At 53.6% G+C, this 27,808-nt stretch overlaps 1 protein-coding gene across 6 annotated transcripts in view; it reads right to left on the reverse strand.

The window, feature by feature from the left end:
* Window positions 1-260: 260 nt before the first annotated feature.
* Ttc7b (tetratricopeptide repeat domain 7B) overlaps window positions 261-27,808 on the reverse strand; it is a 236,444-nt gene continuing 208,896 nt past the window's right edge. For all 6 annotated transcript variants that reach the window (XM_004837069.3, XM_013065309.3, NM_001303304.1 and 3 more), the window contains 1 exon segment: window positions 261-1,245. In XM_004837069.3, the coding sequence (XP_004837126.1) occupies window positions 1,024-1,245 (222 nt within the window). In that variant the 3' untranslated portion in view covers window positions 261-1,023.

A 27,808-nucleotide genomic window follows, 5' to 3' on the forward strand; every position in this document is an offset into this window, starting at 1 on the left:
TGGATGCTGAGGATATAGGAAGTATGGGTCTCACCCGGGGATCATCCTCAGATACAAGTGAGGAGAGAGGCTTGGGTGGAACTGAGAGCCCACTCAGGGGTCCAGGGTTTGTCTCTGTGGCTGTTATTCCTGGGATGATCCCTACGGAGCGACCAGTTCAGAGCAGGCCCAGGGACAGACACAGAGAGCTCCCCACCCTGGGAACTATGCCATGACCTTTCTCAGGCCTGCCAGCTTTTACAGAAGACACGAGCCATGGGTCCATTTAAAAATCATTTTTTTAATTAATATCATCTTCCCATTTAGCCAAGTGTCTGTAATGTATAAGGAATGTCGGTAAATATTCCATTTGAAGCTTCTTTGTACATATTTCCATCGATAAATAAACTCTGAATTCACATAAAAAAGTTAAACTTAAATAACTCATATTTCCTTCTCTGGTAACAGGCATATATTGGTAAAATATAAATATTCTTGGACTCAGGCTTTGTTCTAAGTGAGGAGAACAGTAATTCATCACATGGTACAATTATTGACAATAAAACCAAGAAATTGTCAGCTGGTGTCCTGGCGAGGACTAGTACTGAGGTGGGAAACAGAAGGTTCACATTTGGTTTCCGGGCCACGGTGGGGCCCAGTGGCGGTGGGGTCACAGGACAGGACAGTTGCTTTCTTTACAGCTCTGATAAAAATAATCTGTTCTGCCGCTGAAGTCTAACCTTGATTATATTCTTCTACATTGGCTGATTAATTCCATAATCATTTTACTTCAAACTTGGATGTCAACTAACCAAGTATGGCACGTAATCCATTTGGAACAAGGCCAGTAGATTCAGAAACTATCACTGGGCTGGCGAAAAAAAGAGGGAGATGCACGAGGGGAGAGTGGTGACTTTGGGTCGGTGGTCAGGTAGCATTCATCCAGGGCCTCGGGTGGCACGCTGGACCCCTGGGGCCGCAGGGCGATCCCTGGTGGCCCAGGCCGGGCATCCTTGGCCTGCATGGTGAGGGGCAGGCGCCTGCTCAGAGCACTCGGGGGATGATGGTGAAGGGCACGGCGGGGCTGCTGGCCTCCAGCTCCAAGGCCGTCAGGAAGCACTCGGTGGCCGCCACATCGTTGCCCTGGGCTTGGAGGACCTCGCCCAGCCCGTTCCAGACCTCATGAGCTGTGGAGTTCACCTGCACTGCATCGCGGAGGATCTTCTCTGCCAGGCTGTAGCGGCCCAGCTGGTGAAGGATCAGGGCCTGCGGGGTTGGAGAGACAGAAAGACTGTCAGTCAGTGCTCTGGGCACCTGTGTATCCTGAGTTTTCAGTGAGTGCCTGGCACAGTAAATTCTCAAGTAATTCCTGGGCCTAGGGGCCCTGGCTAAAGTAGTTTCTTGATGGAATTGCTAAAATCCAGCCATTTTTGAATTGTAAAAACAGCAGTTTTACAATTTGTAGCTCATCTGAAAATACCCAGGAAGGAACCAATTGGAAGGCCATGGTCTGTACTGACCCAGTGTGATCGACTGCCAGGTGCCAGCTGACGCCTGCCAGCATGGAAGGATATTTGTCACTTTTTGCTTTTAGGCTAAAGAAATGTCACTTGTAGGATTCCTACCATGATAGCTATCACAGATTCCTTTTTTAATTTGGCCAGAACCTCCTGCCTGAACCAAACCCCCAATCTCAATGTCCGCACCTTGCTCCAGGCCATGAACAGCTGCCACTGCACACTGTGTTGGTCCTCAAACATTGGATCATAAACATGTTTCCAAGCTGCACGTCTCTGGAAGTGATGTGTTTGTCCCATCCCATCCAACGGCTGCGCTTTCCATACTCCATCTCTCCATGATGGGGAGAGATCTTGAGGTCCTATCAGTCTCTCTGCTGTTTGTTCTAAATTGCAGAGATAAACACCTTTCCCAAAAGTGGCTTTTTGTTCTTTTAGATCAGTGGATTTCAAATCTTTTTTTTTTTTTTTTACAAAAAACCTTTGGTAAAATGAAATCTTACTCCGAAAAGCATCAGAGTCTGTATACAAACAGACACAGGGAACTGCTCCGGGTGGAGGGCAGAGGGGTGGGAGTTCAGGGTCCCCAGGGCTCCTCACGGTGGCCCGTAGCCATTGATAGCCATTTGGATATGTTTCCTTTAAGGCAAATTTCCCCAAGTGGCTGTCACTGGCTAAGAAGATTTAGACTCTTTCTAAGGTTCTCAAAACAGGCTGCAAAGTTATCAGCAATGTTCGTATCACTTGTCGAACCACAAAGAGTTCAGTGGTTGTCTCCTCCCCCTTCCTGCATTCCTCCTCTATGCTTCCTCCTTGTAGAAATTTAGGTTCCTTTGTAACAACTGAGATGAACTATTTCCCACGCTTTTGTCTAGGAGCCTCTCACAGGCCTGATATTCATCCTCTATCATACATTTCTATCCTGTTCTTCAACTAATGAATTTTCTTTGAGTCAAGGTTTTTAGTTTTTAAAGCTAAAATCATTGATAGTGGATGAATTTTCTGGGTCATTTCAAGGGTTAGAATGTTACCCTTCCAGAGACCTGACACATGGACATTCTCTGTATTATGATTTGCCCCGTAGTACGGTAGTAAGTAGATGACTACTTTACCTTGGCAGACAGAGAGGGATTTCTGCTACTGTGCTGAACCATACGAGCTGATCCTGCCACCTGTCACTTGTGTCGGGCACTGCCTTTGTCATATAGTGAATTATGACAGGAAACAAAGGCTCTATATTATTTTCCAATGAGCTGCAATACCCAACTTTGTACAAGCATCATACTGTCTGAATTTCCATTATTCCTAACCATGATTTAACAGGTAGGATGAACCTTTCCTTTCTGCTCTTTGTTTTTATACATTTCCTGACATCTTTTCCTGTACTGTTCCAGATAAATGCTAAAATCATTTGTTCATTCCCCTTGAGAGTGGAGTTGTACTTGCATTAGATCTCTAAGTGTTGCCGGAGAAGCCTGGGATCTTCACAGCGGTCAGTCTTCCCACCTAGGACCATGATGTGGCCTGCTGGCCGTTGCAGTCTTATTCTGGATCTCCCAGTACTTAACCCCAGCACTTCTCCAGATGTGCATGCATGTCCCCGCAAGCTTGCATTTCACTCATGGGCAAGGGACAGCGGGAGCAGGGGGCTCACTCTGGGAATGCTATCTCTGGGGATGCACTCTGCCAGGAAGTAGGGTGCCTTCAGGGGGCAGTGTCCAGGCCCTGGGCTGACTTCTCCCCAGGATGTGTGGCCTTGGAGGTACATTGGGAAGCAGCCTGACTTCTGAGTCACCTGTACCCAAGACCACCTGGGAGGAGCACCTGTTAAGTGGGACAACTACCAAGAGGAGCTATGGCCCCAGGCAGGCAAGAGCCCTGAGGAGACCCCTCTACGGGGAAGTGGAGAAGAGAGAACCCCAGTTCTGGGAGGGAGAGCTCAGGAAGTCTTCATGGGTGAGAGGGAGACATGGAGGGGAGGAGGAGAAAAAGGAGAGGAAGGAGGGGTCAAGGCACCCTAGAGAACCAGTCCCAGACTGTGCGGGGGTTCTTCCGGCCCTTTCCACTCATCCCCAAGGATAAGGGAACTGAGTGTGAGAACAGGGCAGACATCAGGACTGGGCCTGGGCTTGGTACTGGGACGAGTATTAACACCTCTACCATACTAATCACAGACATAGTCCCAGTGTGCGTGCCACAGAGCATTTGTTCCCTGGAGACCCTGAAGCGATTTCACACGGGCATGGCCAGGACCCATGGGCACCAGTGTGGGACACTGGTCCTCGCTGCCTTGGCGAGAGAGCCCCCGATGGACACCTGTCAGGTGTACAGGTGCCTCTACTTCTACTTTGCAGCTGAGTAAACTATGGGTCCCAGGCCTCCCACCCAGGTGGGCAGCTGGTTACTGCAGAACCCATTGCTCCTGCCTCCCGGGGCCTGTGCGGCTCTGTGTGGAGTCCCGGGTGGGTGGCAAAGACTCTCACCCATTGCCTGTGATGGAGCTCTCCCTACCTTGGACCTTTGGAGGAAATGTGACAACTTGATGTCCTCCCTTTCCAACTTCAAAGGGCAGGTGGACTACACAGGGGCCACTGCCAGGTTGCAGTCAGCAGAATGTCAGGACTAACGAGCTCTGCTGCTTCCTTCCAGGGGAAGTTGTCAGCCCAGCTCCTTCTAGAACATTCCACAGAGACAAATGAAGAGCGGGGTGGAGAGGGGTCTGGGCAGTCAGTGGCAGAGAGCAGCAGTGTGGAGGGGTCACAAAGGGTGCTGGCATCCTTCAAGGCACGATTCAGTGTGTCCAGACACTAAACACACCTGACAAGGGGCTTCTGAGTTGCTTCTGGCAAGTGAGTGACAAGGGGCAAGCTGCCATGTGAGGCAGAGGAGGCATCCTCTGGAGAAGAGAATACTAGGCTCTCTACCAGGCTCTGCTCCTGGAGAATCAGTGCCATGCTGTTTCCTTCCTCTGCAGGTAGCCTGCAGGGAGCAATGCCTGCCAGTCAGGCACCATGCTGGACACTGCTGGGCTCATCTACCAGCACCGCTTTAGATACAGGGCCAGAAAGGGCAAGTTCTAGTCCAAGGTCACAGGACGAGCGAACACCAAACTGCAGACTGGCCTGGATCTGTCAACACCAAAGCCGCCTGTTGTTTGCCATCCATGCTGCCCTGTGGCTTTAGGAGGTGAGCCCGTGGTTGTGGCAGAGAGCTCTGTGGGGCTCTCTTGCCCCAGTGCACTTGGGCAATAACCCAGTTACATCCAAGCAACAGCAAATGGGTGTCTGCCACGCTGTGTCTTCCCTTTCATCTCTCTGACCGCTAATTGCTGATTTCACTCCTTTCCATACTATGACGAGGAAATTGCTCCTGTCCAAGGCACAATTTTCCTCTGGCTCAGGCTGCTGCCTGGGAAGCACTCTATACATTTGCTGGTGGACTGAGGGCACCCGGCCCCCAGGACCCACAGGCTGGTGGGGTCTTGTGGTTTGGGATGGTTGGGGTGTCCCATTAGCCAGGAAGTGAGCCAGTGGGGTGTGGAGGCTGGTGGGTGCTGTTCTCACAGTGCAGCTGGGGTTCTCAGGCAGGGGCAGGCACTGAGGCTGGGTGCATCCAGCTGTGGGGGCACAGAGTACAGGGCAGGGGCATACCCCAAAACCCATCATGCGCCTCAGCGCTGGGCAGCTCTGAGCCTCTGCAGCTCTCATGTTTGAGGGCTCTTGCGCCTCCACAGATCTGGGCTCATATTCCTAAGGCAGGAACAGGCTGTGTTCCCAGGTGACCTTGAGGTTTCCCGAGCAATCTGTTTAGTGGAATTAATTCCTAAAGCTGGAGCTGCTCAGGGAGACAGCAGAGACTTGCCAGAGGCTGCCAGTGCAGGCTTGACAGAGGAATGAAATATAGGCCTCTCCCAAGTGCCCTGGTGAGCCCAGAGCAGCTCAGAAATCAGTCATGACACACGATTGGCCAGAGCAAGTTCCAGCTTGGGTTTGAGCCACTGCTTAGAGTCAGCGCTGCAAGAGGGTGGCCAGAGGTGGGCTGGGAGCAGGACACGTCTGTCCATTGGGAGTGACTCACTGCCCAGGCCCCTGCATGTCACCGAGGGCCTTCCTTTCCCTGTCTGGCCCGGGATGAGCTCTTCTGCACTAGTGTTAACATTCCTGCCAATCCTACAGGCCCTGTTCTTTGTCTTCTCCAGAGATCTGAGGCCTTGCTCAGAGGCTGCATTTAACTGTCCTCCTTGCCAGCTGGACCCAACCCTCTCTTGGTTCGGCCAGGCTGACTGTCAGCCAGTGCAGTGCTGAGCCTCCCTGACCTCCAACCTAGTCAACCTGGCCCTCACTGCCAGAGTTCCAGGCCACTGCCCCAAACCCTGGGGCTCCCCATTCTCCCATGACAGCCCTCCCCAGAGCACCTGGCTCCAGCTCCACCTGGCAGGAGGAGGACTAGAGTGACTGGTACATTTCCCGATCCTATAGCCTAGTGCTCCTCACCTCCACATCAAACAAAAGAAAACCACTGAGCAATGAGTGAGGGCCCAGATGTTCGGGACACAGAAGGTAAAACACAGGCCTGCTCTCAAAGAGCAATGAAAGTCACTCACAGCACAGAGACATTACTCTGCCAGGTTGTGCCCTCTCCCCTCGGCAGGCAGGGTCTCCTTCTAGCCTTGCCCACCTTGAAGAAATGGTGCTACCGAAGATCTCGTTTCAGACATCATGGCCCTCCCGAGCTGTGACGGAACAGTGTGGAGCGGGGACCCAAACCTGAGCTGGGTGTGTTTGGGCCATCAGGGCTAGGCCCCCACCCCACTCTGGTGCTTCCGGTGCCAGCAGCGCAGGGGAGTCACTAAGGAGCTCCCTTGCTAGTCCCTTTCATCAGACACAAATGAAGACAGCTTCCCAAGCTTGTAATTACTCTAATCAGGTGTTTTGTACAAATAAGATCTTGGTGAGGCACCAAATTGGAAATAAGGGATTAAATTAAACCTGTTATTTCAAACAAGACAAAATGGACTTGGGTATTTGAGGGCAATTAGCATCTTCCTCACTCGTGTCCTCTGCTGCAGTAATTGCTGCCCCAGCACTAAACACCTTGGCATGCTCAGGAAGCCTGTGCAGGAGAAGTCTCCTGTGCCAGGGCCTGGCTCTGAGAACACAGGCACCAGCAGCACGGTGGCTGGGCTGCTCCCAGTGTCAGAAGCCCAAAGGGACAAAGTCCCCTTGGGAGATCTTGGACATCTCCATGGTGCTCTGCCCAAGAGCAAAGTCAGCCATCTCCTGGGTCCCTCCAGGGGACAGGCAAAGGGAGACGATGTCCCTGAAAGAAAGTGCCCTTCCTGAAGAGAAGCCACACAGCTTGGCTCTGGTTGGAGAGCATCACCCCTCTCCAGCTGGGGATTGCTTCTCCCAGGCGTGGTGCTTTGGAAATCAAGCTTTGGGCTGAGGGATGGAGGCATGGCTCCCCAGAGCTTCCCATGTCAGAGCCTGGCTCATGTTATGGGCTCCCCTCACCTTGCCCTCAGCTTCTCTGAGCAGCGGCGAGCTGCCCCAGCCACACCAAGGCCAAGGGTAGGGAGAAAGTCTGGTGTCAGCCACAGGGGCCCTCCTCTAGGTCAGGAATGGGAGGGATTCCTGTTGTTGGGGATGGTGACGGCAGCTAAAGGAAGCTCTTCTTCCAAGCTTTGTCTCCTGTAGCAAGATGACAGAGCTGCTGAGCTGGCTGAGCCTGAGTGGTGGTGGCTGGAGATGGCACACGGGGGCTCAGCACCCAGGGGAGGGGTGAGGGACGCTGTGGGGTGGGGGAACGATGTGTTAGAGGACCTTCTGGGCACCAGGGGAAAGGCTCTAAGAGTGGAGAGGTTGGTGTGGGTCCTAGGCTCACATGGGTGGGTGGACGGGTAGACGGATGGATGGTGGGGGGGTCTGACTCCACCTTTAACAGCGCGCTCTAAGCCTCAGGTGCTTTCTCTGCAGCTCAGGGAGACGCTGGCTCCCCAGAGATCTGTGAGGAGCACATGAAGCAGGCTGCAAAGCACTCAGCAGAGTGCTTCCCACATCTGTCCCCTTCACGTGGATGGGCTCACCATGGCAGAACCACGGCCCTCTCTTTCCTGTTGATGGCCTAAGGGGAGGGAAGGCCCCACCCTGAGGCCAGCAGTTAGCTGACTTCTGAAGAGCAGGGACTCTGGTTTGTTTTTGTACCCTCGGCAACCAGAGCAGGCCTGGCGCGGGGCGGGAGGAGTGGGTAGGCTTCCTCTTGGTGCTGTCCACTAGTGAGCCCTAAAAGCTCCGGCCAGCACGTGCACAGCCTCCTCTCCTCAGAGACACCAGGACGGCGCTGTCTGAGGGAGGGAAGATGCCCTGGTCCCAGCTGAGCACCACTGAGCCCCACTGAGCCCAGGGACCACTTCAGCCTCCCCTCAGGCTGGTGCTTACATGCCCCAGGGCTGACCTGATGGCCAGGAAAACCCCGGACGCATCTACAGCCCCTCTGGCCTGAGATCTTGCATGGACGTGGAAACCGAGCCAAAGAGGAAGACAGCCTGCTCCAGGCCTTGGCCCCACTGGACTCAGGGCAGGCTGGAAGCAGCTCCCAGCCGTGTGGCAAGGGCCTGGGGTGGCATCAGGCCTGTTGCAAGTGCCCAAGTCTGTCTCTGTCACAGCGCTCTGACACTGCCCCGACCCTTGTTCTGCCAAGGGCTAGGTACACAGCAGACTGAGCACTTTCTGGGAGCCTACTGGGCCCCCAAGAGTGGGCTCCATAACTGCTGGACCCCTAAGCTACAGGGAGGTCTGGGAGTCTGCACTTATGGGACACAAGCCTCAGATGAGGACCTGTGCCTCACTGTTGCTCTCTGGTATTTGCATTTTCCTTCCTGAGGATACATCCGTCAGAGGCAAGCAGGGGGTGGCTACAGTGTTTTTAAAAATATGTTTCTTTCAAATCAGAATATAAATAGGCAGCACGCTGGTGTGCTCTGAGAAGATCACGGGAAACAATGGCTTTGAAAGGGTTTCTTAGGAGCAGCTATGGAGCACAGAGCCTACCTCACCCTCCCGCTTGCCTCGCCTCGCCTCGCCTTGCCGGAGAGGCGCTTTCTTCTCTGCCAAGTGTTCTGAGTCCATCCTGCTTCCCACCAGCACCTCTGGGCGGTGGGGTGGGGCTGCCAACTTCTCTACCTGGATCCCAGGCGGCTCCAGGGCCGGCCTGGTCCCTAGGGCACTTGTTCATTTGGCAAGTTTAAGGAATGGCACTGCCTTGGCAGGGGGAAAGTGTGCACCCCCAGCAGCACCCATAGCTCTGGCGCCTGACCACTCCCTGTAGAAGCGTCCTCTGGAGTCAGGTGACTCCATCTTCCTCTCAGCAGGTCGAGAGCATTGGGCAGGGACAGGCATAGTGCTGGTTTTCTAGTCTGGGCCAGGCACACATTTTTGACCGTTTCCCCCAAAAGCTGGGTCTAGCCCTTCCTGACAACCTGTGCCCTTCTAAGCCGCAGGGACTGGCACCTGCACTTGCACACGGCCCCTTTCCTCCAGTGTGTGGCTGGCGAAGCTGCCACTGGGCGGCCTCCAGCCCCCACCCTCTTCTAGGCTCTTGGTGGAGACACAGCACTCATGAGGCCACCTGACCTTCAGAACCACAGGGGCAGCTCATGTCCTGCTCTGGGGACCTGGGTTGGGAGGCAGCGAGAAGGAGGCTGCTGAGACAGAGGATGGGAGGGGAAAGGGGACGTGCTGGCCTAGGGAGCCGGCCCTTCTGCCACAGGGCAGCTGGGGCAAGGAGAAGGGATGTGGAGGACAGGATGTGAGCTGCAGCCAGGCCCACTCTGCACAGCTTCCCTCCCTGCATGATGGGCTGGGCCGGGGCTGCTGTAGGCAAATCTCCTGCAGTGCCTGTGGCTTCTGACCCCTGCACCCCAGCGGCATCCCCTCAGAATCCCTGCTCCAATGTTAGAACTAAAACATGGTCTAGTTCCTTTTCCCTCTCCTTCACCTCACTTGCAGCCCACAGCACATCTGGGGTGTGGTTCCCGGGGACCTGGGGCAAGGTGAGTGATGCTCCTGGTCTGGGCGGGGGCGGTCTAGTGCCCAGCAGAGCCCCTCGAGGCTCCTCCTCCTCAGTGTGAGCCCTGCTTTCCAGGAGGAGGGGAACCCTGCCTCCCTGCCAGGGGGCAGAAGACCCCAACATTAGTTTGCTGAGGGAGCCTGATGGCTGCAGGAGGCTGCACTCTCCAGGGCCCCTTTTCCAAGTCAAATGCTTTATTTGAAGAAATGTGCCTGCTGGGGACCAGGCCTTTCCAGAGTGGCACTAATGCAGGAGGAAAAAAGCCTCAAACTCTCAAAAACCTTTTATCATTCTGAGCCAGAGGCCAACTAGCTATGGAAGTGGAAGTCCTTGGGGTGGTGGGGGCCAGGGTCGCTGGGGCCTCTGCTCTCTAGCTGCTCGCTGGTCCACAAGTCCCTGCTGCCATCCCTGACAAGTAGTCTCTTTCTCTCTTTTTTTCTTGCGGGGGGGGGGCATTGCTGAGAATTGAACCTAGGGCAATTGAACTGAGCTGCATCTCCACCCCTTTAAAATTTTTTAAAATTTTGAGACAGGGTCTCCCTAAGTTGCCCAGGCTAGGCTCAAACTTGCAGTCCTCTTGTGCACCCCACATCCAGCCAGGGAAGCACCCTACTGTTGCTTACACTCTCAAGTGACAGGGAACCCACTACTTCCTCAGCAGCCATTAATGGGCAATCTGAACTATGGTTTAAAAATGTACAGACATGATGAGTTTTTTATCCCATCCCAGTGCTCTGGTGTTGTCCAAGTCCTCTGAAGTCCTGTGGAGAAGCTCCCTTCCCTTTTGGCCTGATGGCCCTTCAGCATCTGACAGAAGCTTCCAGAATCCCGCCCCCCGCCCCCCCACCCCCCACCAGGGCCTTAACCAGAATAGTAAAACCAGACCTCCCACTCACTCCACTGCTGCTTTGCATTCTGTTGCTTAACACAGTCCCTTGCAGGCGACTCACTGTGGTTTCAGACAAAGGCACCATTAAGCCTCAGGAAGATATGAACATGGCTTTTACAATTTTTTTTAGGCACCTGACTGACAGAATTTTTAGGAGCTGCTTTCTTCCAGATGGTTTGGGATACTCCAGAGGAGCATGCTCTGCCATGCCAGAGTGACAGGCTGCCAGGCAGTGGTCACCACAGCGAGGGTGTGGGCAGTTTGGCCGGAAGCCGCAGGTTCCATCTGGCCTGGAGGGGGTTTCACACCGACCTGGCCCTGAATTTCCTCTGGCCTAATTTCTTTGAAACTGGTTGCTCAGTATTGGTGAAATATACTGAAATATCCTAGGCTGTGGTGGCTTTTAGAGTCTTTGGGTTGGGTGGACATTCACCGAGGGGATGGACCACAGCCACTCCCGCACCGAAGCCCCGCAGCCCGCCGCTCCCCACAGCAGGTGTGTATGTGGGAGGCGCAGTGGAGAGCAGTCCAGGGTGCATCCTCAAATGGCCAGTATCCTTATTTTTATTACACCCTCAGCATCTGTCGGGAACTGATTCTAAGAGCCCCCTTGGTTACCCAAATTCTCAGATACTAAGTCCTTTATATAAAATGGCATAGATTTGCCTATTGCCTACACACATCTATATATATGTACATATAGTTAAAGAAAACCCCACAGGCCCTCAATATGTAGTTCAGGTTCTCTTGAACTCACTATGTAGCCAAGGCTGGCCTCAAACTTGCAGCAGTCCTTCTGCCTCAGCCTCTCAAGTGCAAAGATTACAGGCATGTGCCACCATACTGGCTTCTTCCAGGTACTTCAATTATCTCTAGACTGTTTATAAGCCTGGTGCAATGTAAATGCTATATAAACAGTTGTTATATTATTACTTAGGAAATGACAGGAAAAAGTCTGCACATACTTAGTACAGGTGCAATTTTTTCCAGATGTTTTTGGCCCGAGGTTGGTTGAGTCTGTGTGGGTATGGAACCTGTGGGTACACAGGCCAATGGTCCTCTGCCATGACCCCGGAGGTGAGCTGCAGAACAGCTATCTGGGCTCCTAGGCTGCGGCTCTGTTCATGATGCTTCAACCAAAGCTGTTTCTAGCTCTCTCTTCCTTCCCACAATATACACAGAGTGCTGTGGGTGTCCAGCACCCAAGTGCCAGCACTGTGCTGTGCGCCAGGTCCGGCACAGGTGATTATGTGGACCATGCTTGGGATCTGAGGGTGGGTTTGCTGTGGGTCCTGGCCCAGAGGAAGGTGCCCTGAGCTGGGCATGGGGTAGCCTTCACAGGTGCTGTCCCAACCCGGGGACCCATTCCAGAAGAGATAAGATGACCCTCCTGCTCTTTTGCTAAGCAAATGGGAAGGCTGAAGCTCAGGGTAAGAGGAGCTGGTTTATGGCCACTTAGTGCTAGAGGAAGGGCTATAACCCCAAGCCACTCCCACACTTCTGCCTCTAAACGCTTCCTGTGAGCAGAGCTCTGTCCATGCCTAATTCTTGGAGCAAACGCATCTGAGAGATCAAACCTGAATGGTCTGCGGCAGGCTCGGAGCTCTCAGGGATGATGAGATACTTAGAGTCAAATTTCTAATCTAAAGGCAATGAGGCATGGCAGCGTAGCGCTCCAGCCCAAGGACCTCAAATACCAGGCACCCTGGGCCCAGGGCAGAGTGTCCTGGCCCCAGCTCTAGCCCCAAATCTAGAGTGCAACATTCCTTGCCTTTGGGAATTAACGGTGTGGTGAGTTTGCTGTTCAGGAAAAGGGGACGAAGAAATGACTTTAATCACAGAAGGGTGACTCCTGGCAACATCAGAGGGTCTGAGTTCCACGCTGACTCTGGTGCTGTACAAACAAAGGGAGGCGCCTGTTTTCTCTTGACAAACAGCACCCAGGCAGGCTGAGGGCTGGAGAGGAATAGCTTAGGGACTGTGTGCCTGAGCCTGAGCACCTGGGTACCTGGCACTGCTGCAAGCAGGGGTGGAGAGACCAGGTGGGGATTGCTGGGGAGTCCTGGAGCAAGAGTTCCCCACTGCAGCAGCCCAAGGCACGACACTCAGCACCTCCGAGACGGCGCTGACCTAATGGAGAGAGTGTCAGGCACGCAACTTCCTGGCAGTAAACACAGTTGGTGAGGAGAGCACCAGGTCCACTTGGAGAAGCTCAGGCTGGGTGGGAGCCCTTGGTGGGGGTTGAAGAGGGGAATGGAGGAGCCCTGGCGTCGCACAAGATGTGAAGGTGCTACACACCCTCCTGTCCTGGATGTTGAGGCTGTTCTTGGCCATATTCCAAACTGTGTCTCTAGCTTTCCCTCCCCCAACTGCCACTTTAATCACGGGCTCGTGGCAATGGTGTGAACTGATGTCAGCTGCCAGTCTTAGGAAAGGACACTATTTGGACCTGATGCTATGGGTGTGGCTGCACCCCAGCTGATGCGTTCTGCGGGTGCTGGCATGGCTGCCCTTGCTGGTACTTTTCCATTAGCAATGGGCAAGAGACTCCCGTTGACTTATTTATACAGCTCCCTGGTTGACTTATTTATTTATTTTTATCTACCTTCTCCAACAACAAGTCTGGGAGAGAATAACAGTGCAGGCAGCCTGGAAGTCAAACCCTTCCCCATGGCCCAAGTTAGCCACTCAGTGGAAAGTTTGGTGCTAATTACCCCCTGGAGGTCCCGCCTGCCCGGAGGGAGGCACCGCCCTGCACAATAGGAAGGTGGCTCGCCACCCAGGTGGTGGTCCCCGGCCAGGGTGGGTGGGCATCAGGGAAGCTCTGAGCTAACCTGGCCCACCTCAGGCCTAGCCCTCCTGGTCCCTGGGACCCTGGCCACCACAGGTGAGATAAGCAGGGCCGGGGAGGCCTCGCTCCCCAGGAGCCAGTGGGGACATGGGTCGCGGGCAGGGGCATGACGAGGTCCTACCGGAGGCTCCCCATGGTCAGAAAAGAACTCCCATGTAGCCATCACTGGGCTGTACTGAGGGGCTTCCTGGGGTCCCAGGACCCAGGGGTGACAGTCCCAGCTGCTCCTGGGGTCCAATGCAGGGATCCCTTCTCAATGACCCCGACACCCTCACCTGGCCTCCGGTGAGGATGGGGAGCGAGGCCGTGTCTTTGAGGAGTTCTCTCTGTATCCACGCCTGACCATTCACACCAAACACAGAGCAAAAGCCTGCCTCGAGTTCACCTCACAGAGATGCCAGAAGTTGTGCAGGAGGGCAAGGCTGGGCAGGGGACATGCCCACTGGGCTTGCTCTGTGACCCACCAATCTAGGCAGAATCCTCCCTCTCACAGCCTGTTTCTTTCTTTCTTTACCTCCCACCCCTTTTTTTGAAACAAGATCTTGCTATGTAGTTCAGGATGGCCTTGAACTCACTCTGTAGTCCAGTTGGCCAAAAACTCTCAACGATTCTCCTGCCTCAGTCTCCCAAGTGTTGAGATTACAGGTGTGAGCCACCACATCCTGTAGACTCCCACTTTTTAAATCTAGAAAATGAAGGAGCAGAGTAAATGAGCTCCAGCTGATAATTCTAGGGTTTGATGAGATTTCCCACCTCCTACATACTCAGGGTGTGTCTGCTCCCCCAGGACTCGTGTGGCAGTGACTGGTGTGGCCAGGAAGGTGTCTCGGAGGAGGCCAGGAGGAGCAGAGGCTGGGTGAGAGCTGATCTCAGGCAGCAGATGGCACAGACAGGAGACGGCCTTGGGTGGCCCTGCAGGGTAGCCAGCTTTCTCCTGGCCTCCTTAAGAGCAGGCTGAGAGTGCAGTAGTGACACAGGATGGCTAAGCAGGTGCCAAAGGCTTTTGGTTACTGGAAATTCTCAAAAGCTCAAAAAAGCCAACAGTGCAGGAGAAAAGCTGCCAGCTGCCGGACTAAGCGCAGGCAGGGGCTATGGTGACCCAGCTCTGTCTCTAGACACCTGCATGGCTCTGGGGCCCAGGAGAACACGTGGTTGTTGGCTGGAAGTCATTCCAGCCCCTGGCACATTTTTGGTACACTGCAGGCACTCAATAGATGACCATGGAATGAGTGACATCTCCCAGCTCTGCCCAGGCACCTCCTGAGCAGCCCAGGGTCCACTGTGAGAAAGCGTGTGGAACCCTTACGGAGGCCTCTGTGCCTCCTTGTGCCTCTGGATCCAGCTGGGGATGCAGTTTCCCGGGCTCCATCCCCATTTCATGGAGTGCTGCCAGATGACATGAGGCCCGAGTGTCCCCAAAGCCCGTTTTCAGCAGACAGGGCCAAGGAGCACAGGCCCAGGGGGTGTGGGGAGTGTGTGGTCCTCTGCTGCAGCTGGACAGGACCGGGTTGACCCATGGGGATACCAACGTCCAGATGATTCACTACCTGCCATGGAGGACGTGGTCATTTTGGCCAGCAACTTCCGCATCCCTGCCAGCACCTGGCAGGGACTAGTTTTCCATTTTTAAACAGGAAAAAATAGAAATGATGAGACACTTTCCAACGAAGAGAGGACTAGAGTTGATAAGCCTTGGAGTTTTTACCCCCAGATGACAAGAGAATTCACAACCCCAAGTCTGGGTGGGCAGGGGTGAGGGGTCCAGCCGCCTCCTATTCCTGACTGGCTGCACCTCACTGCATGGCATGCACTTCTGGAGAGCGGTGCTGGGGAAAGCTACCACTCAGGCCCAGGGCTGAAGGAAGGATGGTGGGAAACAGGCAAGGGACAGAGGGGGAACCGCCACCTAGGGAACTGGGAAGGTAGGTGGAAATTAATGCATTCACTAGACTGGAGCTTTCCCGCCGAAGCAGAGACCCAGGCCGGCACTTTGTCTTCCTACGCCACTGAGCTCTTACCATTTACCACTTCAGTACGGCATAAATCAGCATCAAGAGAGAGCTGTTTCCTTCAAAGCCCCCAGTCAGCTCTGAGGGGAAGGGCAGGGAGGTACGGGCTCACATGTGCAGAGCAAAGGGGCAGAGTGAATGTGCGTGGCCCCCTGCCATGCAATGTGTTGAGCACTTCGGCTTGCTCAGAAGCCAATCACAGCCCAAGCAGGGAACTCAGAAGTGGGTCCCTGGGGGACTCAACTGATGACTTGGAAGAAGATGGGAAATTAGAAGAGTAAATTAAAGCAACCACAAATATCGCTCCTGGGGTTACCTGCTCCGGCCGGGGTACACAGCTGGAGGTGACCTGCAGCAGCAGTGGCCGCCCCAGGACCCACTTTCCTGTGACAGGGAAGGGGCAAGTCCATCGGGAGACCTGCTGTCAGTGTCCAGGGGCGCTGGGAGCTCCTCACTTCCATGCAGTTCTCACAGCCACTGGCTTGGGAGAAGGGCAGGCACAACCGACTGATTCACGGCAGCAAGATGAGGCTTTGGTACTGGGCTGGCACTAAGGACTGTGTGTGGCCGAGGGCAGCCCTGCCAGGTGGCAATGTTCGCACCTGTATTTTAGAGGCTAGGTGACATGCCGAGGCCACAAAGACCAACGGCGGACGGCACAGTTAGACTTCACACATGGATCTTTTCTGCTCCAAACATTTGCTGCCCCACTGTGCCTCTGCTGCCACTGGCCCAGGCAATTCCGAGGCCGGTCCCTCTCCCCTTGGCCTCCCTCCAGCTCTGTCTCCATCTGGAGGGCAGACAAGCTGGTCTTTGTGCACTTGCCCATGTCCCTGGTATAAACCCTAACAGCATGGCTGACTTCAGGCTGCCCATGTGAGGCCGCGGTGGCAGAGCCGGGTGAGAGGGCAGGCAGGATGTGTCCCAGCGTGCACTGAGTGCTCTGACCGGCAGGGCCTGCAAGACGCCTTGGCCCTGGAGCAGAGGGACCAGATGGGGAATGTAAAAGACACCAATCCTGGCACACTGTCACTGTGATGGTTGCAGGGAGCCACATAAAATATTATTTTCTTTAGTGTTGAGGATACCCAAGAGGAAAGAGATACATTTTCCCTCTCACAGAGCAACTCAACTAAGGGAGCTCAGGGCTTCACAGAAACCCTGGGGATGCTTCCCACCCTAGGAAAAGGTTGGGAATGGGCCTCCTCCTGTTCAGCCTCCAAGAGCTCATCAGCAACACAGCCTTCCAAGCCTGGTCCCCACAGCCATTTCTAGTAAGCAGGCCATGCTGTGCTGCTGTGGGTGTGTGGGCGTCTGGGGCAGGGGTGGCTAGAGGAGGTTGCTGTCGCAGGAAGGGTGAGACTAGCTGGTTTTCTTTAATCATTCCAAAGGCAGAAGCGGATTTGTCACCTTTGTGTAAGACGCCAGGCAGCAGGTAGAGAATTTAACAGCTTGTGGGAGTTCTAATTAGAGAGCCAATTATAACTCGATTGACCTGCCTTGCTTTGAAAGGCCTGGAAAGACACATGTTGTCCTTCGGAAGAAGCAGATTTTGCTTCTAGTCTGCTCTGGGAGATCCCTGCCGGGACTGCCTGCTTGTGCTTTGGTTCCAGCCCCATGCATCTGTCTGGATCTGGCCACCATGCAGAGGATGACAGAGAGCCTGTGGGGACCTGGGCCCTGCCAGGAGGGGCCGCTTTCTGCAGTCGGCGGGCTTCACTGGTTTATTTATGAAGAGAGGCACAGCATCAGGCACCAGAGGCTCCCCTGAGGGCTGGGCCAGCAGTTTCTGATGCATTTGGAAGGACACTGGCCAGCAATTCAATTACGGATCTAATCAAGACCAAGCCCGTGGCAAGGCTGGCTCCCAGGCTTACTGTATGTGTGTGTGAGTGCACATGTCACACCCAGGACTCCTTTTAGTAACAGCCACTGTTGTTAAGAGCTTGGGGTCGTGCACTGTCCCTCGAGTAACTGACACCTGGTAAGAGAGTCAGGTCTTAGACGCAAAGAGGGACGTTTCACGTTTCCCTTAAGAACACTGCACGGTGTTTGTCACCAGACACCACTCAAGTCCCGCTGGCTCACACAAGTGATTGCATCAGATGTGCTCACAGCCTGGTGGGATGGTTGCCATCATCCCCACAAACAGAGGATGAAGCTGATGTCCAGAGAGGGGATGCAATGTGCCCCAGTCTCTCTATTTCAAGCCACTTCTCCTGACACTTAGCAAAGAGCGCCTTTGCCAACTGAGACTCTCCCTCTGCGTGGTGGTTTCGTGGACATCACAGAAGCCACTGCAGGGGACAGGGCTGGCCACAGCCCCAAGCTGACAGGAGAAAGGGACTGTGGAAATGAGGGCTGGAGAAGCTGGTGAGGCCAGGCCCAAATCTCAGCTGTAGGGCCATGAGCAGGGAGGAAAATGTACATAAATGATGAGAACCTCCATTTCCTCATGAGTCAAAACTGCTTGCCCACTCCTTAAACACTGGGATGCTGCCCCAGACCCTCTCTTTTTCCTCCTCTCTGTGATTTTTGTCCCAGACACAGCTTAAGCTACCACCTACTAGCTACTGCCATACCTCAAGGCCATCACTCCAGACTAGTCACGTGCAATCTTTAGGCCCACTCAGCCACACACCACGGGCATCTCTTCCATGACAGACACATGTCGCCCATCTCAATGTGGCCATCCTCGTTCCTCCTCCTGTGTCTCCTCATGTTGGTGAAGGCATTTTACCCATCCAGGCACCAAGGCAAGCTTGAATCCCCAGGCCCCTTGCCAAAGCTAACTGGGCCTCCTTTCTTATCTTCTCTTATCTTGGACAGCCCTTAGTGACACTGAGCTGTCTCATCACTTGGCCACCACAGCTTCTGGGTGACCTCTGTAAAAGCAAACCTGATCACATCGACTTGTTTAAACTTTATTTTGAAAAATTTTAAACCTGCAGAAATGCAGACAGGCTAATATAATGAACATTGATACACAAATCTCCTAAGTCCAACAACCGTTAAGAGTTTTCATATTGGTTTCATCTATTTTGGAGGTAGAGGTTAGTATTTTATATTATAAGCATATAAATACTCCTAAAAATACGTTTTCATATAACTGCCTACGCATGTCACATCCAGGAAAATCCACAGCACCTCCGCACTGCTGTCTGCCCCTGTTCCACACTGAGATTTCCCCACTGGTCCACACACATCTCCAACAGCTGCCTCATCATCTTCACCTGCCACACTTGTACACACAGGTCACTCCTGGACCCATGGGTGCAGGTGACCACATGTCCTGTGCACCTGCCCATCAGCCGCCTGACTTTCTGCTTCCTTGTAGATGTTTATGTGTCTCCCTCTACGTCCAGTGCTTGGTGGGAGGCGCAGGGACAGGGTCATGTTTACACCCACGGGGTCTAGTCCAGTCTCTGGCACAAAACTGGCCTCCACACATCTTACCTCTATCATCTTACTTAATCTGCACAACATTCACTAAGGGACCAGTGTGCTGAAGCAGTGCGGAATTAGTGTACAAATGGGCTGCTAAGAGGTGAAGCCAGAACAGCGCCTGCCCCCAGAGCACAGTCCTGGCCTGCTTCGAAAGCCTTTTGGGTGATTACCTCCAAAAGTTCTGAAAGTCTCCAAAGGAAAGAATACCTGCAAAGGTATTTGAAGGGACAGGTGTTATGCAAACACCAAGCAGGTGGAAACGGGGGAAGCACACTGCAGGAAGAAGAGGGGTCTGTGTCCATGCAGCTCTTGGTGAGTCTAGTGAGCAGTGTGGAAGGCAGAGAAGCCATGGGAGGGTCTCTCTCCAGGCAAAGCGGTCTGCAGCCCTAGGGGCTTGGCTGAAAGTTTTTCCCAAAGCTGTTGGAGGCTGGAGTTTTCTGGACACTGGGTCCAGGCTCTGGGAGCTGTGGTGTGTTCAATTCTCTGGTTAGGAACTGCTGAGGCCTCAGGGAGTCAGAGGAGAGGCAAAGCCGCTTCCTGAGCCCGGAGTGGAGCCCTCCGCTCCCCTCTTCGGTGGTGCTCACCAGTGCACTCACGCTGCCGGATCAGGCTTCGGGGATCTGTGCAGGCCAGCGAGGCTGCCTTGGCTCGGGGTCAGGACCTCCTGGCTCCTGTGGGCTAGAGACTTGGTGCCTCTCGGTGTATCTGTCGCTCCTTTCTCCTAAGGCACCCCACAGCACCACCCCCTTGACAACTGTAGGTGTGCCAAGGCTGACTTAGAAACTTCCTTTTCAGTGACTTCCTCTACCTGGCCTCAGTTTTCCCATCTGTAAAAGGGGTACTGAGATTAGCGACTTTCACTGGGATTCTAGATCTGCGATCCCTTCAACTCTCTGGGGAGTGTAGGTGTCAAGGTTAACTGCTGTCTGTTCGTTTTAGTCCTCATATGTGCTGCTGGGAGAGACTTCTCTAGTCTTCTGCACCTTCTCCAGGGAGATGTCCTTCCTAGAATTTTGGGCCTAAGAGTTTTAAGCAGTCTGAAGGTCCAGACAACAGATGGGGTAGACATGGCCCAAAGAGGGCCCAGGAGCCCTCAATGGGGGACCATCCCCAGTGACGGGAGAATGGCCAGCTGGCTCAGAATGCCACCTTCTTGTGGTGGCAGACTCTGGAGGCAGACAGAGAGGAGAAGGAGGGTACTGAGGAATCAAAGATGGCAGCAGTGCTCCAATCCAGCAACCAAGGGTAAGGAGGGGAGGCCAGGACCAGCACGGGAGCACACAGAACAACTCGAGAGAGGGACTCATCTCAGGGGCTAGGCCAGGGAGCAGTGGCTGTGCAAAGGCAAAGGAGCCCACACATCAAACTGCACTGAGATGATGGGGCAGAACTTCTAAGAGTAAATGCCTTGGGTACAACATGTCAGATTATAAAAAAATTAGATCAAAATTATTATTATATTTTTTAGATCATAATTATTAATGAGAGGCTGAAGTGCACTGCCCATAGTTAGTCATCCAAGGCTCTAAGACAGACAGTAGAAGTAAACACAGAATTAATTTTTCCTTTCACTGGAGTGAAGGAATGCCTTGGGACAAAAGGCACCGGATAGTTTGCAATTTTGGAACTGGTATTGCACTCAGGTTGCGTCTGGGTTTGTGATTTCCGCCTTGGAGAGCAGGGTGGCTGGATGCCAGGATAGGAAGGATCTGAGAACCAAAGAGCAAATGTGCACCAAGAATGTCCCTGCACTCGGGGGGGAGGTGACGAGCAAGCACACGGCCACAGCCGAGAGCCAGGTGCTGCGGAAGAGATGCTCTCCGTGCCCAGGGGAAATTCCTCTTGCCCCAAGGAGGACACAGATGCCCAATAGTCAGATAATGTTTGCCAAAAATACATGTTTCGGGAGGACCGGAGACAATGGCTCACGTCATAAGAAACCGTCCATGTGCTCTCCCCACAAAGCATTCCCAGCACCTCTAGTGACTCAGCCTCTCTGTTCTCTCAGACCTCTGACTGCAGCCCTGGCAGGTGCCCTCTTTGGTGGGTTATTGCACCCCTGCCACCTGCCCCAAACCTGGGCTGGTGCAGACAGTGTGGACCCCCACCCACTCCCCAGAGGCGCTCACCCTCGAGGCCGTGGCAATCCTACACACAAGGCCAGGCTGCTCCTCTGGGTGCGGGAGAAGGGTGGGGTTCTCTCACTGCGGGACCACAGTCAGGAGTCCTGCCCTGCTCTGGAACCAGGCTCACAATGTGTGGGGGCTCCACCTTAGGAAGGACTGAGGCTGTGTCCCAGTCACCATCCAGGGGTAAGGCTGGAACCCTGGGGAGACATGAGCGGCGTGACCACCAGGAAGCCCACTATGGAGATTTCATCTGACCCAAAGGGGCAGAAGCAGGTCTCAGCCAAGCGCTTCTCTTGCCCCACAGAAAATGATATCTAATGATATCTGTATGGCATGCAGAGGAGAGAGGCCCAGGCAGCCCTAGGCCAGGGGTGACAAGTTCCATCTGCCCCTTCCCTGCCATCCCCAGAGCTGAGAATGTCCCTTTCTTTGGCTCATCTATAGCCACAGGACACTGGAGTGGAGGCTCTGTTCTAAAGGCATAAGTGGCGAGTTCTGAACCCCAGGAAGGGGCTCTCGGCACAGAAAGGACAGCTGCTGGGCCCTGCACAGCCCAATCCCTTGGCCTCTACCACATCAACGTGTCTGACTCGTGCCCAGGCATCTAGCTTAGAGTGTGAGCTCCTCTGGGGAGAAGGGTGGGAGGGAGCAGAGGTGGTCTGGCTCGGGAGATGTACAGTTATTTATAAAGTACTGTTCCAGGTTCTGGTATGAGACTCAGTCTTTTGTGAGTGTGGTTGGTGTGAGTCAGTTTCTTGGAGGGGGATCCTCACTGACTGAACTGAGGAGACAGAAGAGCCAGGCCGCGGAGTCCTGTGAGCCAACAGACACCCGAACCTAGGCCCATTTGCCCTCAGGTCTGCCTCAGCTGCAGCGCGCCCTTGTGAGTGGAGGGCGAGGAGCCAGGAGACCGCAGCCCACCATGAAAGAGCACTGCAGGCTCCACTAGGACATGCTCCATGGAAGTCTCTAAGGGCAGTGTCCACTGTGCTTCCAGATGGCGTGCTGGGTCCACCAAGGCAGCATGTGCCCGGGGACAACAGGACATGGTGCAGACCTGGGAGAGCAGCCACTGTCCCCACTCAGGCTCCTGAGAGAGTGCTGGCCCTGCCCCTCCAGCCTTCTCCCAAGCTCAGCCCCGGAAACAGTGCTGAGGTCAGCCTGGGGGCCTGAGTGCCGAGCAGCCCCAGGTCCCCTCTGTGGTCTGACCTGCAGCACAGTGCCATCCATGGAGCCGCTCTGCCCTGGCCCCTGTGAAGACACCTGCATGCTCGATCTGCCTCGCAGCCACGGCCAGAAACAACTGTGCCGAGGCCAAGCCAATCAACACCCGAAGCCCTGCACAGGGAAATGGCGGGCCTGGCTGTTTAACAACAGCATGCCGCAAAGACACGGAGCAAACCTCTTCAAGGAGAAGAGCCCAGAAGGCCCAGGTGGTCCCCCAGATTAATCTGGGGCACGGCCAACGGAAACCGCCAGTAAGCACAGCAATAACTTCAAAGCAAACAAAGCCGGGTGTGGAGGCGCAGGCCTGTAAGCCCAGCACTCTGGGAGGCTGAGGCAGGAAGATGGAAAGTTCCAGCCCAGCCTGGGCAACTCAGTGACTCAGCAAGACCTTGTCACAAAATAAAAACTAAAAAAGGGCTGAGGATGTAGCTTTTGGCCAAATATGTGCCAAGATAGACTCTTATTTCAGCTCCTCTTATGAATAAAACTTGGTCACAGTTACCTGGTACAGAATCAGAAAGGAGCTGCCTCACTCACTGTCAAACAGACACATCGGGGCCAGCGATTTAGCTCAGTGGTTTCACCGCCTGCTGCACAAGCGCAAGGACCAGAGATCGATCCCCGGTACCAAAAAACCCAAAAAAACCAGACACATCGGGGCTGCCATTGTGTGACCCAAGTCACAGAGGACAACACTGATGTTCATAGCTAATGTTTGTGAACTCATTTAACCCACACAATAACACTCAGTTATCAGTGATTGCTGAGAAGGTCTCAAGCTTTTGAAGGAGCTAAAATAAGAGTCCACCGTTAAACAAGGGAGAAGATGGAGTAAAGAGAGAGACCTCAACACCCAGGAGAACACATTAGTTTTTCCTCTGCCCTGTGATCTGAGCCCTGGATATACCAAGAGAGGACAGCAGAGAACGAAGGCCTGATTACAGTGGACCCTTGACTTATGAACTCAATTTGTTCCTGAGGGCTGGTTCTAACTCAAAGTGGTCAGTTGAAGGCCCAGGCTCCTCTACACAGCTTTCAAAGTCTCTCTCCTATATACAGCAGATCTCAGGGTCCTTAGAGAGACACTGGCCCGGGATTTCTCAGTTAACCCCACACAGAGAAGGATGTTGTAATGTTCATTCCAGAACCCTTCAAGGGTTAAATCTGCATCTGAGACCGTCTAGAAGCACAAGCAGCTGGCATTCAGGGTCATAACTGAAGACTTTGTAAGTTAAAACTAAAATTCCAGTAGTAACTCAAGTTGTTTGTATGCCAGGCCGGTTGTAACTCGAGGGTCCACTGTATTTTTCAGAGTGCTATTTAGCAAGCACACATAGCATCGAAATAGCTCACAAACAATTCTTCAGAGAACAAAGTTGTCCTCCTTATTTTTCAAAGCATTTTTTAATTCTGAAAGAAAATAAAATACAATTAATAGATGAAAGTATCTTTGTGCTGTAACAAAGTTTTGTTTCCTGCCAATCATTCTTCCTATGTATGGAAAGAAAGATGATACTTAGGATGAAACAGACTGGTTTTTAAAGATTGGCTTTGAAACGGGGTGGCTCTTTGGGTTCTGTTTCACCAGGCTGCTTGTGCCTGGGTCTTACTCAGAGTAAAGGCGGCACTGAGGTGCCGTTCCCAGGGGAAAGTGGAGGTGCCCATGGGGAGCCCTGTGCTGCTGTGTGTGCTGAAGGCTGGATCAGACAGATATACACACACAGGCTGCCAGTGCCTGGAGTTACAGCCTCTATGCTCATCTCTCCTTTAGCCAGGCACATATTGGAAACTAGGGTGGTAACTAGTAAAACATAAAACCCAGCAATTTCCCAAATCTCAAAGAACAGACGGATGCTTTCAAAGATGGGAAAGACAGCAAAGCACCAAAGTTTCATAATTTAGCAGTGCCAGCTGCCTTAGCATGCCCAGGCCACCTCCTCCCTTCCCTCTGCCCTCTCTCCAGCTGTCCAGCGGTCACGTACAAACAGGATGAAATGTCCACATAGCGTGCAGGCACACTAGCTTGAAAGGGGTTTAAGGAAGGCCTGGCTTTGGGCCCTCTTTGAACTTCATGAGAGCCTTCCTCTCAGAGCAGTGTCACTAGTCAGCTTTGCTTTGACGGATCAACTGTCACAGCTGTTAAACAGCAGAAAACACAGGCGTGCTCTGGAAGATGCTTCCCAGTGCACCTTGGGTGTGGCGATACCATCAGCTCGAGGAGCCTTTGGGTATTTTCTCACAAAACGCATTTCTGACAGCTCGGCTGATGCCTGCCAATTTTCTGCTGCTAATGCGGTCCCCAGGAATAGGACTGCACCCACTTTGGGAGCACGTGTGCTCAGTGCCACTCCAGATGCCCCATGTTTCGGAGGACGTGAGCTCAGAGAGAAACCTCGTGCAGCCTGTGCACGAGACCTTTAGCCTGAAGCCAACCTGGCGAATCTAAGAAGTGCTCTTGTCTTCTCATTCACCCCCTAGAAGACAAGGAAGCCCTTTCAGGCCCAGCGTGGCCCAGATCGCAGATGGAAGCCTGAGATGTGTTTTCCACCAAGCAGTCTAAGCCCTTCCACACCTCACTCTAGCAGCCTATGGGCCCCAGGGAGGTGGTGGTCCTCCAGCCACCCGCTGGGGCAGGCGGCCCCTCCCCAGTCTCTCCTACCATCACCTTCCTGTTGCCTGCCCAATTTCCTCTAGTCTGGGCAGAGCTCCACCACTGATCTGTTGGCATCGCTTCCCCTGGGGGTGGCCCAAAGCTCAGCACCTCCATAATCTCCATGCTGATGGCTTTCTGTCCCTTTCTAGGCCCCAGCCTCCTCTTGGTAACCTCGACATTCAAGGGGACACAGTCCCTTCGAGCTTTCCCTGTAGCCTTTCTCGTCTGTGCAGCAGCAGATTCGCCTTAGGGGATGGCCTATCCCGCAGGTGGACACACTGGCTCTCCTTCCCGCAGTGGGTGGGCACCGCAGCTGTGTCACTCGTGCCCCTGCCGTCCCCTTCCTGTGGTTCTTTGCTCACAGCCCCCTCTGGTTCCTGGTTCTCTCTGATGCTGCCTTGGGCACCTCTGCTCCTCCCAGTGCTGTCTACTCCGCTGGCCCTGGCTGACCCTGCCATCTGCCCCTGCCCACACCTTTCTCCACCTGTCAACGCACCCGGCACAGACTGACCTCCTGCTAGCATCCCGACACACAGGATGCCTTCCCTTCCAGCCTTGTTGACTCCCCTCCCCGTCCATCTCTCTCCTGAAAGCCCTTGCTCTTTTCTTACCTTCCAATCTCAACCAGTGCCCTCAAAAGCCCAGGCTGACGGGATCTTAGGGCAACCAGATGTCCCTGTTGCAGAGCCCGTCCGGGTCCCGCTATGCTGTCCTTGGCTGCACTGTGTCTCTGCGACCGTCCTTGGCCTGGAAAGTCTGGCTGGTCCTCGGCCCCTGGGCACCTTGGGCTGCCTCTCCCTCCTTTCCCCTTCCCAATGCAGAGCACAGGATGGTCTGAAAAAGCTGCTCTGTTTCATTAATTCATTTTGGTTACTTTAAGCTAAAGGCCTTTTCACATAGCAGACAAATGTAAATTTATGCATTTATGTAAGACTAATAGGACAAATGCCTTTAGAGTTTCTGGGAAAAGTCTGATCGCTCCATGAATTCCTCCCCTCATCAACATGGCCGGCGCCTTCAGCTCACTGCTCCCTGAACACCCGCTGCACTCAGCTGCCGTGTCTGTGTCAGTGCTAACTCCTTACTGATGCTCAGCATGCTTAGTCTTTCTCCCTTCTCACTATATGTATAGAGTTTAAACACATAAATGAAGGCTAACACTATTCGAAAATTGTCCTTTCCCCCTGGGTTTTAGTTCACATTTCTCTTGTCGAGTCTGACCTTTGTCTTACCTTCACACATCTGCCTCTCAAACTGTTTTAAGAGGCTGTTTTTTTTGGTGGCTAGGGATCGGACCCAGGGCCTCCTGCATGCCCAGCACAAGCTCTGTCACTGAGCCACACCCCAGCCCTACACCAGTGCTTTTCAACAATGCTAATATGTTCACACTTGTGCACAGATAAAGACTCTCTGACGACCTGGTGACCTGGCCTGTGCTGCCCTTACACACTCCTAGGGCTGAATGAGGAACTGCTCTCCACAGATCTAGCTCAAGCTCCTATCTGTTCTCTGTGGCCACTGTCAGCCACTGGCTCTGCACCCACGACAGATAACGTGGCTTCCTGCTGTCCAGGCAGCTCCCGTTGACTTCCTTCCGGCTCTGCGCCCTTCTGAGCATGAGCACCTCCACAGACTCTTTCCATCCTAGGGTTCTTCCCAGCATCACAATCTCCCTCTCCATTGGTTCCTCCTTGGTTGGTTCCATGATGGTCTCTGAATCTCTGTTCTTTGAGTCCCTGCTACTTGGAACCTTCCGGCCCTGGCCTGGCCTGGCCTGGCACAGGCTCCCCTGGGCTTTGCACACTCTTCTCCCTGGGTGCCAGGCAACCATCAATGCTCATCTCTGTTTCTGCACCCTCTGTCTCCTTCCTGGACTCAACCTGGTGAAGACACGGCTTCTGACCTTCCTGTCCACTTAACCGGGAACTCGAGCACCAGTCTAGTTTCTGTGAAGGCCTCTGCGACTCAATAAGAGACTTCAGTCCTTGTGCTGACTTTGTCTCTGTGAGGCACTGGTGCTAACATTATCCTCATTTATGTAGCTGAGGAAACTGAGGCACAAACAGGGGAAGTAATGTGCCCAAGGCCCTCAGCCAATGAGGGACAATGTTGGACTCTAGTCTGGAGCCTGGAGCCTTCCTTCTCTCCTCCATCCAAGGCCACAGACATGCAGCTTCCCTGCATAGGTGGGTAAGTGGGGGGGGGGACGACATCTCAGGGCCAAAGTGTCTGGGGCTTTGGGGGCCACCTCTTCCCAGGCACCAGAAGGTCCAACAGCTCCAGGAGAAGGGGGAAGCTTTCGGCCCAGCTGAGGGCCAGGTTCTGGGAATGGACGGGGGAGAATGCAAGCCCGGGTGCTCTTCCTTAGATCACCAAGCAGAGGTGTTCCAAGCCACTCTTTGGGAGCTGCCCTGATCCCAACCGCTGAGTGAAGCTTCCGACTGCCACAATGTGAACTCAAAATCTGTAGGCTTGCTGCTCTCCACCTGCCTCCAGTCTGAATCATTTTCCAAATATGTTAGGACGCATAGAGAAAGCAATTGTGAGTTTGTTATTATTACTCTTCTTCACTGGTGAGACTTCCAATGTAGCACTGTCTCTGGGCCTGCAGAGGCCCAGTTGCTGCCAGTGCAGGTGGCAGGCAAGGCCCCTCATCAGCCTGGCCCCTGACTCGCCAGCCCCTCAGTGCTGGGCCCAGTGCTTGCCCCATTGGGAAAGGAAAGCGCCTGGCCTTTGTGAGGAGCTCAGGTGTCTTGCAAAGCTCCAAGGGGAAACAGAAAACTCTCCCGGTGCAATTTTCCTATTTGATCTTTTGTCTCATGTGTTCCCCTTGGGGATGAACAAGAAATACTTCTCTGAATAATTCATTGGCCCTGAGGTGGAAGCATGCTACCTCTTTTTAATAAAAATACTGGGTACATGGCATTGATTATACCTGTTCTGCAACACTCTAGCAAAGCTCAGAGACCTGAAAAGCTCCTAACAAATTCTTCTTACAATAGTGAGACAAAAATTAAAACCATGTAATATTTTTAATCAA

This window comes from Heterocephalus glaber, unplaced genomic scaffold, assembly GCF_053883595.1.
Source record: "Heterocephalus glaber isolate CG9 unplaced genomic scaffold, H.glaber_assembly_v1.0 deba00001608, whole genome shotgun sequence".
Taxonomy (NCBI): domain Eukaryota; kingdom Metazoa; phylum Chordata; class Mammalia; order Rodentia; family Bathyergidae; genus Heterocephalus; species Heterocephalus glaber.